General features: G+C 36.9%; 1 protein-coding gene across 6 annotated transcripts in view; it reads right to left on the bottom strand.

Moving 5' to 3' along the window:
- The window catches only part of Hao1 (hydroxyacid oxidase 1), a 142,214-nt gene extending 126,778 nt beyond the window's left edge, over positions 1 to 15,436 (bottom strand). For 2 of the 6 annotated variants that reach the window (XR_015441968.1, XM_004840807.4), the window contains exons 1-2: positions 15,239 to 15,433; positions 9,490 to 9,641 (exon numbers count right to left, since the gene is read on the bottom strand). Coding sequence is in view for 4 of the 6 variants with exons in the window: in XM_004840807.4 (XP_004840864.2) it covers positions 9,490 to 9,641; positions 15,239 to 15,375 (289 nt within the window). In the remaining 2 variants the exon portion in view is untranslated. Of the gene's footprint in view, positions 1 to 9,489; positions 9,642 to 14,692; positions 14,815 to 15,238 lie in introns of all 6 variants that reach the window. The other 4 variants (XM_087188676.1, XR_015441970.1, XM_087188675.1 and 1 more) reach the window with 4 other exon arrangements.
- Positions 15,437 to 15,499: the final 63 nt, after the last annotated feature.

The raw sequence follows: 15,499 nt of genomic DNA, 5'->3' as shown, positions 1-15,499 counted from the left end.
GAGAAAAAAAAAGACTTCATATCGCTCCATGGAATATGAAATAAAATTTTATTATAGCCACTGTGCATAAAACCAGAAAGATTCCCATGGTGATGTTTGGAAATACCATAGTGTAGAAAGCATTTTATTAATTGGTTCTTTGAGAAATCAGAGATGTTCTACTAATCTTGCAAAACTGAAATGGAACCTAATAGCACACCTACTATAAATGCTGCTAGGTTTTATAATTATTATTGCTATTTCCTTCCATATGTTAAATATTATTCTTCCTCTAAAAAATATGAAGGACAAAACTTTAAAAATCAATAGCTAAAAATAATCTGCTAGCTTATTATGGACTAGCTTAAATGGACATTACTAACAGGCATTTATAAGACTGGTTAAACTTTATAACAATTGCCAATTCTTCAAATGTTAAATAATCTACTGCAACAAATCTTTTATTTAGTACATAATTCATAATAAACATCATGCAATGTTCTCTAGTTATTCTCTTGACTCAAGAATATTAAGAATTTTAATTTTTGTTTATACCTCAAGACCCTTCACATATGCTTCCAAATTCTGTGAAAGGCTCAGATTTCCTAATGAGTTTCATTTTCTATGAATATTCCATCTTCTCAAAGTCAAAAAGATAAAACTAAAAGGATATTACATTTTCAATTAATATTTCAGGACTATAGCATAGGGCTTGCCTTAGTGTTCCTGTTGCAGTTAACATTTTAAAATATCAGTAACTCACTGGGATATCATAGACAGTTGCCTAAATGACTGACAACCATGAGCAAGGTAATTAGCCTCCACAGGTTCCAAATCTGTAGGAGTGGAAGAACAACTCGTAGTGCTCTGGGTGCACACATTTCAATATAGTAATAAGGAATAAATGAGGTAATAAATTCAAATTGCCTAGAATGTTAATTATTCAATAAATGTTGGCTATCATTATTTTTCACACAATTTTGAGTTATCACTTTCAGAATTTATGTAATATGTATTAAATATCTATTTACATGCTCAGCAACAGCAACATACAAAGATATGTATGCAACTGCTTTCTCCCCTAAAATCCAAGAATGTAGTATGAGAAATTAAAACCAAAGTCTTGGTCCCCACTTAAACTTCCCAAGTGTCATAAAATGTAGTGAAAGAAGGAATTTCAGAAAAATAAGGAAGGGCAGCTCTATACTTCGAGTTGTCTCTCTTTTTATACTTGAGATTTTTATAAATGGGACAAAATTATTTATTACTAAACAAACAAACAAAGGAGAAGTAGGGCCTAAAGATTATGCACTGTCTTTGAGAAGTTACTCGTTTTATTTTTGGAGTTTTCTCATGGTGAACTTTTCTCTTTGTTTTCATCTTACCCACAGCACTATTTCTTTAGGGAAATTTCTTCTAAGCCCCAGCTCTGAGCGGCCTACTCAGTGACAGAACGAAGTTCCCTAAGAGGCCTCGGAACAGCCCCGTCCCTCGGGACCTGCTGTGCAAACCACTGGCCTTGCTTAAGCAGCTCACTTTATCAGTGAGGAAGTGTAATCCTAGAGAGTGAAAATGACCTGCCACAAGAAACGAAGCTAGTTAGTGGTGAATTTCCACATAAATCAGATGTCCCAGCTGAACAGCCCAGGGGACAGTTGCAGCCCACAAAAGTATTTGCTTTGGCCCATACATTGTTGCCCCAAATAGCATTTTAGAGAATTTTGATTTATTTGCCAACATATAAAAACCAGGAGCTTGTACATAAAAGTCAAGATTTCTGGCTTCTCTTAAAATATTTAAAGATTTGGCAACCCCACATCCTCTCTCCTTGGGGGAGCAGCTAGAACTAAGATGTGGCTGCCCCCTTTGGGATACAGCAGACAGTCTCAGGATGGACTGGATGGAGCACACAGTCTGAGATTTAGTGCATTCGCCACTGCTGAACTTGTGCTCTTGTGCTCTTAACTCCGTCCCTCTTTGGACATTAACCTTAAAAGCCCAACCTCTAAGGCATTTTTTGAGGTCCTTGCATAAAGCTTAAGACAAACCATTTTTAGTAAAGAAAAAGAGCAATGTTCATTCTCACTAAGGTGTAAATGGAGTGTACTTTTTTGAAAGTGAGTTTTTATGTGTGGGAAGAGAAAGATTGGGAGACTTTGGACTCTGAGGGGAAAATAAACAGTATGCCCTGTTTCAAAAGCTTTTCTAGCATCTATTTTATGAATCTCCATAAGAAACCCTGAATGTGAAAGCTCTTATTTCTGTAGGATTGCCAATTTAGTAAACATACAGGACACACTACAGATGATTTCTTGTGTATCTAAAACTTAAATTAACTGGCCACCTGGCTGTAATTTATCTGGTAACTTTCTAAAAATGACAGAGTATAATTCCATTGGTTGCTCTACAACCACGAACCAGTAAAAGAGTATGATTATGTCCTTGGGCCCAGTTCCTTCTGGGGTTGTGCCTACCCCAACAGTGATGAAAAGAGAGGTAAAAGGGCCTGTACAGCTTGACACTGTGAAGAAGTCTGGCAGGCCCACTGGGAATATAAGGCAATGGTGCTGTGGAAACATCTAGAAAGTTCTGGAACCACAGGCTAATTACTAGGCCAGATCACTCCCTACAGATTCAAATGGCTCTCACCGAATCCCATTGACCTTGCCAATGCAGATGGTTTCTCCAGAGTGACTGGTCACCAAACCAGCTCCCACTTCTCTTCCTTGTTAGGAATGACATCTCTGGAAACTAGAAAATTGAGGGGCCAGATAATTAAGAGGGTGACCAAAAAAACCCTTTCCTAATAACTTCCATACATTTCACAATATTTGCAAGGTTCAGGCTTACTTGGAAAGATTCCCACATTCTTTCTGTGAATGATAGAGTACAAATAAATTAATAGTTTCATAACTCCATGAAGATCTTCTTAGTTTCAGGAAGTTTAAGTATCTCTTTTAAATATAAGTGTTCTATACTTCTACTTAAATTTGTTTGTGGCCTTCAATTAACTATTATCTTGGTATTAATTCCTCTAGAAGCCAACAGTGACAGAAAGATATGAGTGCAAGTCGTGTGGAATAGGAATCATATCAAAGTGAGTTGAAATGAGGGAAACATAGGAGAAGTAGCCAATAAAGAAGAGCATATTAATGGCAGGTAACTTCTGTAGACACGTGAGACTCAGTCCCACTAAGTGACAGTATTAGCAAAGGGTTTAATTACCCTGGCCAAAGAGAAATTGGGTATTTGTCAATCAAATACTGTATATATACCTTCTCTCATTCACTCACTCCAAATCACCCATTATTTCTTTCTTACAACATAATCCAAAAAAAGATTTTATAAATAGGAAATAAAATCAAACATAAAGGCTTCCGGGCTCCCAGCCCAGAGGAAGGGGCTTGTGGGCCGCTGTTCCACCTCTCCCAACCCAGAGGAGGTGAGCTGCATGGGCGCCAATAGCACCCGCCCCTGCATGTCAAAATGAGAAGACATGAAAACAAGTCTCAAAACCAAACTTCCAGATCACCTACAGTAACCCCAAAGGGAAATGAGATGGAACACTCTGATACTCAACCACCTGGACTCCCTGAACTCGCAACAAAAGAGGATCTGGAAAAAAGAAATCAGAAATAGCTTCTCAGGTAACAACAGAGATTGAGCTAGGAGTGCAAAGCATGATTAATAAATATAGAGAGGAGCTGAGGAACATAATGGAATCCCAAAATAGGAAGCAAATGGAATCCATAAAACAGATGAAAACAGATTTCTAGGAGGCAAAAACTCCACTGAAAGTCTACACAGCAGAATGAGCCAATGTGAGAACAGAATTTCAGATATAGAAGATAAGATTGCAAATAGTGACCAGGAAAAGAAAAACTGCTTCAAAAGAGTAAGGGACCACAAAAAAGCAATCCAGCAGCTGCTAGACAATGCAAAGAAAAATAACTTAAGACTGATTGGAGTCAATGAAGAAACTGGAGAGAGTGCATATGACATGAAAAAAAACTGTTCACAGAAGTAATGGCAGAAAACTTCCCAAGCAGGGGAAAAGAGCTTGACATACAGATAAGTGAGGCATATAGGACTCCAAATAGCCTTGATCAAAAAAAATCTACACATAGGCATATAATTGTTAAGATTCCAGAAACCCAACAGAAGAACAAAGTTCTACAAGCAGTTAGAGAAAAGAAACAAATCACATACAAAGGAAAGCCCATCAGAATCACAGCAGACTTCTCAATTCAAACCCTGAAGGCAAGAAGAGCTTTGAGTGACTTAACCCAAGCCCTAAAGGAAAACAGCCTCCAACCCAGATTGATGTATCCTGCAAAACTATCTTTCAAAATTGATGGAGAAATGAGATACTTTCATGACAAAGAGCACCTTAAGAGCTTCATGAATACCAAACCAGCACTCCAAAGAATTTTACACAATATCCTAGGAACAGACAATGAGGATCACAACCCCAGAAAGCACAGCAGAATGAACTCATCGGGTGCAACAAGAAATTAAATGTAAAGGGGGAGAATCCAAGAAAAAGAAAAAGTCATGACAATGATAACTCTATGTATCAGTTATAACCATCAATGTTAATGGTCTCAATTCACCAATCAAAAGAAATAGACTGGTGAAATGTGTCAAGAAGCAAGATCTAACAATATGCTGGATACAAGAAACTCAAAATGAAACTCATAGATTGAAAGTTAAAGGGTGGAAAACAATATTCCACGTGACAGGAACCCGAAAAAAAGCAGGAGTAACTATCCTCTTTGCAGATTAAGTAGATTTTAAACCAACACTGATTAAGAGAGACAAAGAAGGGCACTACATTCTTATAAAGGGAACAATCCAACAGGAAGAGATGACAATCATAAATATCTATGCACCAAACACTACTGTGCCCAACTATATAAAACAAATACTAACAGCCATAAAAAGTCATATATGCACTAAAGCAATTGTTGTAGGAGACCTCAATACCCCACTGTCACAAATAGATAGATCAAAAAATAAATAATGAAATACTAGAACTCAGTCAAACTCTTGAACAAATGAACTTAACAGATGTTTACAGAGTCTTCCACAACACAAAATCAGAATACACATTCTTCTCAGCTGCACATGGGTCATTCTCCAAAATAGACCACATACTCACACATAGAACATGTTTAAGTAAGTGCAAAGGAATTGAAGTTATCCCCTGTATATTATCAGACCATAGTGCGATGAAATTGGAGATCCATAGCAAAAGAAACTCAAAAAATTTCATAAACATGTAGAAATTGAACAACACACTTCTGAATGACCAATGGGTCACAGAGGAAATTAAAGAAGAAATCAGACAGTTCCTTCAATTAAATGACAACAGCAATACAACATATCAGAATCTATGGGACACAATGAAAGCAGTCTTATGAGGGAAATTCATAGCAGTGAATACACATATTAGGAAAACAGAGCAAACTCAATTAAACAACCTGATGCTAAACCTCAAGCTTCTAGAAAAAGAAGAGCAGGACAAACCCAAAGCTCATATAAGGGAGGAAATTAGAAAGATAAGAGGAGAAATCAATTCAATGGAGACTAAGAAAATGATACAAAAAAATCAATGAAGTCAAAAGTTGGTTCTTTGAAAGAATCAACAAAATTGACAAACCTTTAGCCAACCTTATCAGAAAAAGGAAAGAAAAGGCCCAAATCCATGCAATTAGGAATGAAAAGGGTGAAATTACAACAGGCCCAGCAGAAATCCAGAGGATCAGCAATACCTACTTTGAGAACCTATATGCCACTAAGATGGAAAACACAGACAAAATGGACAGATTCCTAGATACATATGAATTACCAAAGTTGAACAAAGAAGACCTAAAAATTCTAAACAACCCAATATCAACCAATGAAATTGAAAATGTAATTAAAAATTTACCGACTAAGAAAAGCCCGGGCCCTGATGGCTTCACAGCTGAATTCTACAAGTCATTTAGAGAGGAACTACTGCCACTACTGTTTAAACTCTTCAATGAAATTGAAAGGGTCTCTTCACACACAATCAACAAGTGGGATCTCATCTTATTAAAAGTCTTCTGCACAGCAAGAGAACCCACCAGCAGTGTGAAGAGACAATCCACAATGTGGGAAAAAATCTTCACCTGCTCTTCCTCAGACAAAGGCCTACTATCTCGAATCTATAAAGAACTTAAAAGGATCAGACCTCCCAAATTTAAAGACCCAATCCAAAAATGGAAATCTGAAATGAACAGACATTTCTCAGACAAAGAAGTAGAAATAGCAAATAAATACATGAAAAAATGTTCAACATCACTGGTCATTTGAGAGATGCAAATGAAAACAACGCTGAGATTCCACTTCACTCCAGAAAGAATGGCTGCTATTATGAAATCAACCAATAGCAAATGCTGGTGGGGCTGTGGGGAAAGAGGAACCCTGCTCCACTGCTGGTGGGAGTGTAGACTGGTGCAACCACCGTGGAAATCAGTATGGAGATACCTCAAAGAACTAGGACTGGAAGTCCCATTTGGCCCCACTATTCCACTGCTGGGGATCTTCCCCAAAGAATTAAAAGAATCATACCACAGTGATATATGTGTGCCCATGTTCGTAGCAGCGCAGTTTGTAATAGCTAAAACTTGGAAACAGCCCAAATGCCCATCAACTGGAGACTGGATCAAGAAAATGTGGGGTTTTTTTTTTTTATAAAATGGAGTACTACTCAGCCATAAAAATGAGAAATTAGAGACATTTATAGCTAAGTGGATACACATTGAGGCGATACTCTTAAGTGAAATAAATAGGACACACATGTGTAAATACTGAATAGTTTCTCTGGTGTGAGAAACTGAAAGTGTGAATAAGGACCAAATGTATAATAGGTAATGTGAAATAGGAAGAAAAGGGGCAAAGGGTAAGGGAGTTGGAGGGCTAGGGGAAAGGATAGAAGGGAATGAGATTAATATGAGAAAATGAAAAAATAGGAACAAAATCTTTGTAAATAGGGAGGACTGGAGGGGTTGAAGGGAGGGTTGGGCAAGGGTGAAAAATAAGAACCAAGAGAGATTATGTAAAGGTGCAAATTTCCAATGATGAATGTCATTATATTGTATACCTAAAATGTATCAATGATTAAAATGAATAATTGATAATGTGAAATAGGAAGAAAAGGCCCAAAGGGGTAGGGGAAGTGGGAGGGGCAGGGGAAAGGAAAGAAGGGAAAGGAAAAATTATGAGAAATGGAAAAAATGAAAACAAAGTCTTTGTGAATAGGGAAGGGTGAAGGGATGAAGGGAGTGCAGGGAATGGGGAAAAAATAAGAACCAAGATGCATCATGTAAAGATACAAGTTCCCAATGAGAAATGTAAATGTATTGTATACCTAAAATGTACCAATAAAAGAAGTTTAAAAAAAAACCCAAAAAGTCAGAAGTAATTCCACCATGCATAAACAGTTGCAAACTGTAGTAGGGCAGGCATCTTCGTCTTTAAATATATTTTAGGCCCTAACTATCCTTTGTAATGGCTTTTTAAAAATACTAAATTGTAAACATGTTTGATGCCATTCCACCCTTTCTATTATGTCATTTAAAATCTTTACTTCCATTTTCAGAGCTCCTGTTTTTTTGCAAAACCTACCTCCCATTATAAGACTATTATTTTCAAACTTATTGCCTATTAAAAATAACAGAAATGAAGATACTTGTAGAAATGTTTTTCCTCAAAATAATAATTATTTCCTTGTAATTCCTAGATAATTTACAGGATCACATGGAATTTACATTTTTCAAGCTTTGATATACAGTGGTAAGTTATATTTACAACAGTTACTCCACTTTACACTCATTCCATCAGTGTTTAAAAAGGCATGTTCTCCCTAAACTCAACGTACTGTATAATATTAAAGTAACAAATTAATATCTAGTAGATAAAATATATAGTTACGATTTGTATTTCTTTGCTTCTTAGTGAAATAGAGTATTTTTCATTTATTAAAAATTTTGTCTCCATTTTTTAATATCCTATTGATACATTTTGTTCATTTATATCATTTTTTTCCCTGAGAGTAATGTAATTTTCTTCCTCAAATATAAAGGACTCTTTAAAAAGAATAGATACTAGGGCTGGGGATTTAGCTCAGTGGTTCTGGCACCGGCCTCGCAAGCGCAAGGTCCGGAGTTCAATCCCTGGTACCAAAAAAAAAAAGAATAGATACTAATCTTTTCCAATCACATATTTTTAAATTTTTTAAATTTTTTTTCTTTTTTTTTTTTTTTTTTGTGGCACCAGGGATCAAACTCGGGACCTTGCGCTTATGAGGCAGGCACAGGCCATTTGCTGTTCACTTTATAGAAATTTTAGAGCACTGAGTTTGGTTTTTTATGTTTGTTTGGTTGTTTTGGTTTGATTGGTTGTTACCTATGGCTTCATACTCTCATTTTACATAGACATATACCCATTCCATGCTTCCCATTTTTCTCCTCCTTGCCTGTGTTTCATGATGATCATAAACAAATGTCATAAGTCCCAAGGCTACTTCTGCACATGTTGTCTAAGTTTTAAATAAGCTACCAGACTCTAGCTTTAGTGTATCCCACATAATCTCACTGTGCCATTGTGACAAGCATTTGAAGAAGGAAGGTGAATCCACAAAATCCTTAGTTTTTAGAAATAAAATGTGTTAAAGTACAGTTAGTTCATGCTCTTTTGGCCTTCATTTCTTGCCCTACTTAGCATCAGACATCAAGGAGAGCTCATTACCAACCAACTTGTATGTAAAGAGTTTCTAAAGGAGAACTTGTGGAGATCAACGCATAGGCTTTCAAATATTCATTGTTTCTAGAGAACTAAAAAGTTAGTAAATTACCTAAAATAAGAGATTTCTTTACATCATATTTGATTTTCTCTTCATTCCCTCCTAAAGTATTTGGAAATGTTCTTTCGGGAATATAACCCTTGCATTAAAAAGAAGCATTATCCAAAATCACAGATCACTGGGTTCATGCTGTCACTGTGCAAACCACTTTGGTTAGGGAAGCAGGAGGGATTTGAAATGGGGTAACAACATGGCTGAATGTCACCTCTGTCACTAACTAAGTACCTAGGTATGACCTTGGGTGAGTCACTCCTCAGACCTCCATTTTCAGAGATGTTGACATTAATACCAATGATATGACTAACATTGAGCCACTACTCTGTGACAGTTACTGTACATGCATGGACTTATACAATCCTTACAGTAACCTAATGAGGCTGGTACTATTTTTATCCCCATTTGGCAGTCCAGGAACTGAGGTGCAGAGAGTCTCTTGCCCAGAGCCACACAACTAGAATATAGAAGAACAGGATGTGCAAGAACAGACATTTTGATGGAAGAACCAGAGTTCAGTTTTTCTGAGTGTAAAAGCATCTGGGAGATGTTTGTATGATGCATGCAAAGAGGGAGCTGCTAACTGTTAGTCCTTTTCTGTCCCTGTGCAAGGGGCTTCTTCCTACCTCGTACGGTGGCTCGTTCCCCATCCACGTGAGCCATGCACTGCATGGCAGTCGCCCCAGCGCAGATTGGCATGCTGACCCTCTGTCCTAAAACAGAAGTGGATAGGTCAACCTCAGCAACATTCTGGAGTATCCGGGGAAACAGCTTCCACCTGGAATTGAAAAACAAAATTTTACAATTTCAAAAGTATAACTAAATTTTTGACATTGCATTTTAATTACAGACAAAATATATTATTAGAGATTTTTCTGTCAAGCAAGTTACTTTAAAGGTTAGAGAGGCAATTTTAATGTTTGTTAGGGTGAAAGTTAATGATTAGATGACAACAAACATTACACAATATAAATCTATATTGAACATTACGTGGTACCCCATTAACATATACAACTTTATATGTGTGTGTATCAGTTAAAAACTTAAAAAAAACAGTAAATTTCCCAAGTGATATTTTTATTAAAGTATAATTAAAATACAGTAGAATTTACCCACGTGCGTGTACAGTTTGTGAATTGTGACAAATGCACACAGTGGCATAAATGCCAAGACAAACAAGATCTAGAACAGTTCATTAATTCCCCCCAAATTTCCTTATTTCCTTTTATAATGAAACTCCCTGCCTGCATCCTCCAACAACCACTGATTTTTTTTGACCTTGCAGTTTTGCTTTGCAGCACAATATAATGGGATCACACACTATGTAAGCTTTAGAGTCTGGCTTCGTCCACCTTGCACAATGCATTTGAGATCCGGCCATGTGGCTGTGTATAGGAAGAGTCTGTGCCTCCTGGTTTGTAACCAGCATTCCACCTTACAGGGCACCACAGTTTGTTAATCCATTCCCCAGCAAAGACACCTTTCAACTGTTTCCAGTTTGGATTTGATCTAAATAAAGCCACCACAAGCTTTCACATACAGGTTTCTGTGTGATCCTAGTATTCATTTCACTTCACCCATTTTAAAGATAGTGTACAAAGACACAAAGGTTAGATTAGAGTTTAAGAAGATACGCTACATCCACTTCGTCTTCTTTTTCTGTGGTAGTAGTTTCAGGTAATTGCTTTCATAACTATAATTTGCTTTCTTCAAAATCTTGGAGCTGGTTGAACATTTTCATCAAAAATACTATTTAAGAGAAAAAGGAATGATTGGCTTAATGAGTTTTCGACTCCTGAAAATTATTTTTAATGGCTTTTTCTGTGATTCTTCTGTGTTGGAATGAAAATTACTAATAAGCCAACAAACAAAAGTTCACTAGTAAAATTTATAGGAGAATTGTTTTTCTTTCCTCTGAGCAAAATTTGTACCTTCTGCTTGTTTGGGTTCATTATTCTCCTCGTTCATAACTGATTAAAACAGAAGAAAATAAAGCCTTACTTTTCACGAGCATTGTATAATAAAAGCATTCACCATCCGTTTCCTAGATTTAATTCTGCTTCCAGAGAGATTTAGATTTTTAAAGGAAATATAGTGAAGTGTGATTAGTAACTGGGGTAATTAAGAAAAAGTTTCTTAATGGAAGCATACTTCCTGTAGCAAAAGAAATTCTGCCTTAAATGTTGCTTTGTGAACTGGCTAAGGGTGTGTAATCTAAGCCCTCCTCACATAATAAAGTAAAAATATCCAGTCCCTGAAAAGCATAATAAAGAGGTTTTACTCTGTGATTCTATGCTGTTTCTTTGAACATCGTGATTGTCATTATTTTATATCACATTACATGCTCTGTTGCTGGAAGCCCTTTCTTTTCCACTAACCCTCACAGCATGATTCTTTGATCTCCATTTTGGAGGGGGAGAGGCAGAATCCTTGAAGGGAGATTTTTTCTTATTACCAATCATCTCTAAGTGTGTTCTCAAAATGAGAAAGGTTTTAATAGCAGCCATTGGCATGCCAGCCTTGGAAGGCATTAATATTTACTTAGGGCTGGAGGAACAATGAAAGCTTTTATGAAGGGAACACACAAAGCTTCAGGGCATCAGCTGTGGTGTGTGGGTGTGTATGTGTAGCAAAAATGACCTTTTTAAAGAGCATGTCCCCATTTATAAAGCAAGGCTCCATCCTTCTATCTCCAGACAGCTTTATGATTGTCCACTTGGTGGCGCAGTGACCGTAATAACCGTGGGATCCTGCTTCCCCATGGAGACTATTTTCTGGTCTGAGCATATTACAGAGACAATTCCACCAATGCACAAAATGCAATTCCTGGGAAAAATTAGATAAAGCCAATGGAGTGGGGGAATGTACATCCTCTAAAGAGTCCTCCACCTTTTACCATTTTCCAAATAACAATGATAATAACTCTCCTAGACAGTTCCAAAAGCTCTCCAAATCCTACCCTACTGTACCTTTAAGTTAAATGACTTTCCCACAATCATACATCAAATGCTGCTTCATTATAAACTTACACTGTGCTTCGGTGGAGCCTCTGCTTGGGAAAAAGGCTATAAAGATGGACAAAACAGACAAGCCCATTGAATAATCAATCCTTTTACAAAGGATAAAAAATAAGATGTCAGAGTAAAGGAAACAGGGTAAAGATAACAGTACTTTAAGAAGACTTTGGGGCCACACTTCACATCCAACAAGGGCCTCAAATTTAACTTATCAAAAAAAATCGAGATATACAAGCTACCCAAGAAGTGGCTGCTCTTTGAAGATACTTAGAAATCACCACTTTAAGCTACTACGGGGTTACAGATTACACCAACTGACCACAGTGGTGTAGTTTTGTAAGTCCTGTAATACTATCACACCACACTGCATTCCAACTTCTTCACCTTAATTTTCTACTTTAAACATTTAAAACATGCTGCAAAGATTACTTTGTGATAATATTAGCTGACAGATTTTGTGACCCTTATGCCTATGCGAAGAATATTGGCAATGCAACTGGTAAGTTTATATTGCTTCCCAATTATTGAAGTGGAAATAGTCACTTTTACTCATCAGGTATTAAAAAGAAAACCACTCAGTTGTCAGGGTCAGTAGGTGTTGCAATGGGAAAGAGAAGAAGCTCCATTTCCGAAGTTATGAGGGCTTCTAAGTACCCAAATTGTAGAATTATTTTCCATCAATAATAATTTTCAAAAAACCCACAAAATATGTGCAGACCATGGTTAAGGAAGCTACTCTGAGTTAATGTGTAAAAAAGTCAATGTACTAAGAACCAAGATATATTATGTAAAGGTACAAATTCCCAATATTAAATGTCAGCATATTGTATACCTAAAATGTACCAATAAAATTAATGAATAAAAAATTAATTAATTAATTAATTTCAATTGGGTCAGGCCATGAAAAATGTGCCAAGCTAACATTTGCCCTGTTCTTTTCATATTTGCAGTAGGAAATTTCATTCTTTGGGGTGGTTCCATTTATTTGTCCTTTTGAAATTTTGTCATAACAATATTAGCATCCCAAGTCTTCAAGCAAATGTCTTCAAGTAAATGCTGCGTCACATAAGTGGCCCATATCTCCAGAACTCTAAAATGTGGTAATCAGATCTGAGTACAGAGAGATAAAAGCTGTCACTGAGAATGACCTTTTGTTGTACTTGTGGGGGGGGGTGTATAAATTTCCTAAGTGTCTTTGAAATACCCTGACCTATGTCACAATGACTTACCTGAGGTTTTGTTGTTTTGCAGTGTTTTATTCTAAATCAGAATGAAAAAAAATTCAGGATGATCTTTCTCATGCTATTAACCAAAGTCACAACCCTGGCAGAAAATCTGTTCTCAGCTCCATGGGACAAGCAACAAGGCAAGGATGATACAAGGCAAGGAGTCAAGGGCCCCAGGCAAGTCACACAGCAGAAGAGGAATTGAGATTCTAGGTAGATAACCAGTCCTATTTGATGCAATTAAACTCAAGTACTTGACAATAAAAAGAGCATCAACAGTTCTCCAAAGTTGACTAATAACTTATTTTTCCTTAGAGCTGAAGAAAAAAGAATGATAAAGTTTCATGGAAAAGGTGGCATTGCAAACTAATTACGATTAACTGTTTTGTTCCTAAATCACTCGGTCCATATGTAGGATGGTAATAATGTATTCACCAGAATGTCACTAATTCATATTAGCCACAGACACTCTCTTGGGTCACAACTTAGTCACAACTTGGATTTCACCAGCTTTCTATGCCTTACTAAGTTTCTGGGATTTCTAGGGTTGCAAAGGTGGTCTATCTGCTCTTTTACAACCCTGCTCTTTCTCTGAGTCCTCCTGTGAGTGCATCAATTCAACCCACCAGCACTATGGACATCAAAGATCCATGGAATGTAAGCTCCTGAGGTTGGGAACTTTCTCCCTCTGGCTCACTGCTTGGTCCTAAGCTTGTAGGAAGTCCAGAGTCTCAGCCAGGGAGACTGTTGTAAGCATAAGTTAATTAATTCTCTAGAACCAGATAGAGAAGCTAAAGGCTGAAGAAGACTGAATAAAAATGGAATAGGTGATCACCAGGAGTAATGCTGAGTCACCAGCCCCATATCTGTCAAGGGCCTGCAATTTCTTTGGGTACAGTGGCTGATTTGGATTAAAGTACAGTTTTCAGGAGATCATGAAGACACATATCCCATTACTCAGTGAACAGAGCTGATGTGAGTCTGAGAAGGGGCATCTCCCAAGAGCAGAAAACTTTGATGGGGCCCAAAATATTAAATGATAATTGGAAAAGGTCTTGCATAATTTCAGGCCCCTCCCTCTTAATCAACTCCCCCTCCCATGACTTCTGGCATTTGGTGAGTTCTTTTGGGTTCCAGGAAGCACTTGAGTCAAGGGTGACAGGGATGATGACAGGGTTCGGACATCAGCCTTCTCCAGCTCCTGCACTAACTAAGGAGTGAACCAAGGGCCACTTTTGTTACAATGATTTCATTTCTCCTAATTTATATATAGAAAAGTGATTTTGAGTAATTTTGCTCTAGATTAAAGAAAAAAATAAAAAATATGGTAAATTCTCTCTCCCTGGATATTTTGTATCTTTTGTTTCTTTAATTTATCATCATCAATGAGTAGCTACAATACTCATTGCCTTTACCAAGGGATATGATGGCAAATGGAGGAAGCTAAATGGGTGCAGTGTATAGAATACACTCCTCCCCACTCCAACAAATAAACGTTTTTATCTGCTGAGAGAAAAATATGCTTTAAAGTTATTTTATTTCTTGTTTTTTATTACAAACAGATAACATAAACCCATGACACTCACCATCTTGTGCCTTGAAATATGAAAGTCAAGGGAAAACTAATTTGGGATGAGAGATGAAGCACTTTGTAGGAAAGATGAAACAGCTAAGTTGATAGATTAATGCTCCATAGACAAATTGAAATCTAAAATGAAAGTTTAGACAACAGTAATCAAAATGAATGATAACACAGGAAGCCAACAGGGTGGCAACAGTTTGAGGCAATAATCCTATGTGGTTCAACCAGATAAGATGGCTATCTTACACTAACACTGTTTCCTACATGGTGAGCATGAGCACCCACTGTCAGAGAAAAAGAACAGCAGTCATTAGAATTTATAACTCTTTTTATGCATCAGTTAAATATGATGAAATGCAGGATTCACTTTTACGGTCAATATTTCAAGATCCCAAGGCTTGCAATATTTTTAAACAATGTAAGAACCTAAGACTTCTCATGTTCTTTAGGATTTTTCCCCTCTCCACCCCATCAGCACAAACCTGGATCTTATTTTGATCCAATTACTTTGTATATTAAAATATACAATTTTAATAATATATTTTCTTACCTGGAAAATGCTGCAATATTATCAGCCAAGGTTTCCTGATCATTTGCCCCAGACCTGTAATAGTCATAGACAGACTTTTGAAGGACTGATTTAGCATGTTGTTCATAGTCATTGATACAAACTAGCCGGGGGAGCATTTTTTACAGATTATTGCAAGCTTAAGTGTTGTTGGCTTTTGTTTCATGTGCTGCCCTCTACTCCCTGACAATTCTGTTATTCATCAATTATTAATAGACTTTTACCAAAGTTCATATTTAGTTC

The sequence above is a fragment of the Heterocephalus glaber genome, unplaced genomic scaffold, assembly GCF_053883595.1.
Source record: "Heterocephalus glaber isolate CG9 unplaced genomic scaffold, H.glaber_assembly_v1.0 deba00001532, whole genome shotgun sequence".
In the NCBI taxonomy this organism is placed as follows: Eukaryota; Metazoa; Chordata; class Mammalia; order Rodentia; family Bathyergidae; genus Heterocephalus; species Heterocephalus glaber.
This window is presented reverse-complemented; position numbering and strand designations above follow the sequence as displayed.